Source organism: Punctularia strigosozonata (assembly GCF_000264995.1).
Source record: "Punctularia strigosozonata HHB-11173 SS5 unplaced genomic scaffold PUNSTscaffold_81, whole genome shotgun sequence".
NCBI lineage: Eukaryota > Fungi > Basidiomycota > Agaricomycetes > Corticiales > Punctulariaceae > Punctularia > Punctularia strigosozonata.
In genome coordinates this window covers 1-3222 of record NW_006767513.1, presented here as the reverse complement: position 1 = coordinate 3222, position 3222 = coordinate 1, and the positions used below count along the sequence as shown (strand labels likewise).

The 3222-nt window shown below is 55.3% G+C and overlaps 2 protein-coding genes across 2 annotated transcripts; one reads left to right on the top strand and one right to left on the bottom strand.

Annotated features, from left to right (window-relative positions):
* Positions 1-211: 211 nt before the first annotated feature.
* On the bottom strand, positions 212-1112 carry PUNSTDRAFT_48143 (uncharacterized protein; the record flags this gene model as incomplete). The annotated part of the gene is made up of 4 exons (XM_007389359.1): positions 212-395; positions 451-677; positions 747-1027; positions 1085-1112. 4 exons carry the CDS (start codon positions 1110-1112, stop codon positions 212-214), a joined length of 720 nt encoding a protein of 239 aa, XP_007389421.1.
* A 240-nt stretch (positions 1113-1352) lies between these two features.
* PUNSTDRAFT_48142 (uncharacterized protein) lies at positions 1353-3167 on the top strand (the record flags this gene model as incomplete). Its single annotated transcript, XM_007389358.1, has 5 exons — positions 1353-1577; positions 1634-2066; positions 2216-2288; positions 2353-2459; positions 2509-3167. Coding segments are annotated over 5 exons (1497 nt in total), but the record flags the coding sequence as incomplete, so codon positions are not given.
* Between the last annotated feature and the right edge of the window lie 55 nt (positions 3168-3222).

Sequence of the window (3222 nt, the reverse complement as noted above, 5' to 3'; positions counted from 1 at the left end):
TCTTACGTTGGTTCCGGGACTGGTTTCGATATCGGCTTTGATTTGCTGTGCGTACTTGCTCATCTCTCAAACTCACGGGCGCCATGTCATTCGTTTTATGTGCCAATCATCGTGTATTTGAGTAGGCAATGTGATACGCGCGACAACAGGGAACAATCGATATACGAGAAACGGGTTCGAGGGCATAAGCGACGCAGACGCCAGCCAACGGCTAAAACATGTAGTCCCTAAAGCTCTCCAAGAACTGCGAGGGTACTTCGACGAGAGCGTCGTCAATCAGGACACGCACAGAACCTTTCAGCAAGACCTGATAAAAGTGTTTCCAGGCGTGCGCGTCGCTTGCGTGCAATTCACTTTTCGAGCCGGGGAACGACGCAACCTCACGAACGAGATCCCTTCAATGTCACCTAATATCAGTGAAGTAGATCGGCGCGAAGTCAGATCACTCACCATCCTTGTACCACCCCAATCTTGGAGCCCACGGTGACCGAGTACCAGCGGAGGTCAAGCGGTACCGTATCGCGTATTTGGGCCTTCGTCATAAAGGCCGAGGATGAGGCGGTGGCGGATGAATTGGCCGCAGGCTTCGGCTGACTAGAACTAAAGGAAGTATAGGAGCGGCTAATCGGAACAGGTGGCGGAGAGCGAGTCATCGCAAGGCGGCCAGGAGAGCGAACCTGCAAGAGCGCAAGATGAGCTTTAATACGTGTATACCTTGTAAGTCTTCGCACATGGAGATGACTCACCTGTTGGGGGAGGTCGTCGGATTCGTCGTCGGTCACCGAAGTCACCGGGGTGAACGCCGAGTGCCTCACACCTTGCGAAGCAAATGGGGGCTTAGGGTTGGTGTGAAGAGCGTTGATCTCACGCATTTCTTCCGGAGTCGGCGGCGGGAGAGCAGCCCGTATTTGCGCTCGGCCCTTGGCTTTGGAAGTTGTCGTGGTTGAGAGCGGCGTCTCCGTGCGAGCCGGTGTCGTAATCTCCCTAATGCGGACGGGATCTTCGCTGCCATACTTGTCGACGAAAGCTAAGTATAACAATGTTTCTATATTAACGCATGTTCCATGACGAAAGAGGCACTTACTTTCGAATTCTTCCAGCACATCTCGCATCTTTGCCATTAGGCGCTGTAGCTGATAATTATATTAGCAGAGCACAACAATACGACAAAGAGCCTACCTCTTGCATCTGGCCCTTGACGGCCATGGTGGGGGGGCAAACAAGTCGACGCGGGGCCGAGCGCGGAAGTATATGAGGTAGGCAACCGCAGCTGCACGTGCACAGCACGTGTGAACAGCCAGAGCGCCACGAGTCTCTTGACGTTTCCGCTACTTCTCTCTCTCTTTGAGACTATGGGCCGTAATTACGCTTTACCTGCGGCCCAGATAGATTTCCTCGAGTCATGGCTCCCTCGTTACATCAACTGCCAGTCCTTTGGTGGCTTTTATGACTTGTGGCGCGACCTTCCGCTCGCGTTTCACGCTAAGTTTCCCGTCGTTCCGACGCAAAAGGAACTGAAGAAGGCGAAGAACAACCGGGCGGTCGCTATAGCAAACTCGAAGGCCAAGATGCTGAAGGTATGTTACTACTTTCACGTTGGGGTGTCTTACTTACGTGTTTTTTATAAAAAAAGTATATGAGGGGATACTACGCTAATAGAACGCGCACCGGTGGTACCAACCGGGGTGGTCGCAAGCTCTTGCTGAAGATATGCCGCGTTAACGGCAAGAAAAAGAAGCGGACGCGTGTGCCGCACGCCTGGCAGACCTACTCGACGCTCATCAATTTCCGCACCAACAACGAAGTGAAAGCCGAATTCAAAGCCGCATACACCGCATATCGTGACACACTTGCGGAAGGCGCTACTGCCGTGAAAGAAATCACCTTTCGTGGACGATGGCTCGCGGATCGGCTGAGTAAAGAGTCCGAGGATGTTAGGGCGCAAGTCGAAAGCCTGCGTCATAAGAAGAGTGCTCATCGCTCTACCGGAGAAGACTCTGATTCCGATTCCGATTCCGACAACCACGAGGATGATATTGAGGGCGAGGCGGCGGAGCAACCGCCCGGTGTGGAGCTTCACCCAATGCACGAATGAGATTGACTATCAACAGTATGTACTCGTCTACCGGCCGTCCAACGCATTACTAAAAAGTGCCTAGTCTTTGCGAAAGCATTCCCAACATCCTTACCAAGATACTTGATTCTTTGTCTCAAGAAACGCGGTGGTCGTTCTGTGTCTTCGCTTGTGGACCTGAGCCAAAGTACGGGTCGGTGCCCAGGTCTTATAGGTAACTATCGCATTCTCTCATTCCCTTTGAATCCCGTCTCACTCATACGCATCTACACAAACAGCTATGCCAATGGGGGGACATCGACACTCGATAACGTCTTCAATGCTCAAGAGAATGAGTGGAAGACATTCCAGGCTGTGTGGGACAAGTGGTCTACGGAGCGTTATCGTACGTGCCATTCCATTACTGAGTGAATAACACTGACTTTCTTCTATAGCCAACGGATGGTCAGGGGTGCACGCCGCCGTAGCGAAGTACACTGCATCCGGCATGACCAGGCAGGAGGCATTGGAGAAACTTTCCCCTGTTACCGATGATGCAGAGAAGGACAAACCCCGCAAGAAAACTCGGAAGGGCCGTGGCAAGACAAAGTCATGCGACAACGGGTCTTCAATGCCTGGCCACGGATCTGAGTCCGAGTCGGAGCTGGAGCCCACACCGTCCCCCGCGCCTGAGCCTGCGTCGTCCCCCGCACCCGAGCCTGCGCCGTCCGCCTCACCCGAACCTGCGCCGTCCCCCGCGCCCGAGCCTGCACCGTCCGCCTCGCCCAAGCCTGCACCGTCCGCCTCACCCGAACCTGCGCCGTCCCCCGCGCCCGAACCTGCGCCGTCCCCCGCGCCCGAGCCTGCGCCGTCCGCCGCACCCCGTTTTGACGGTTTCGATCCACCACCGTTCGACTTGTTGAACCCGCCGCCGTTTGATGACTTGAACCCGCCGCCGTTTGACGACTTGAACCCGCCGCCATTTGACAGGTTTGATCCGCTGCCGTTTGCAGCCCCCGAGCCCGTACCATTTGAGATCGCCGTGCCCGTGCCGTTTGGAGCTCCCGACTCCATGCCTCCCGAAGTTTCGGAGCCGTCTGCACCACCGTCAGACGTGCGCTCCTTGCGCCGCCCACGTTCGCAGCGAGTGCTCAAAGCACCGACTGCTT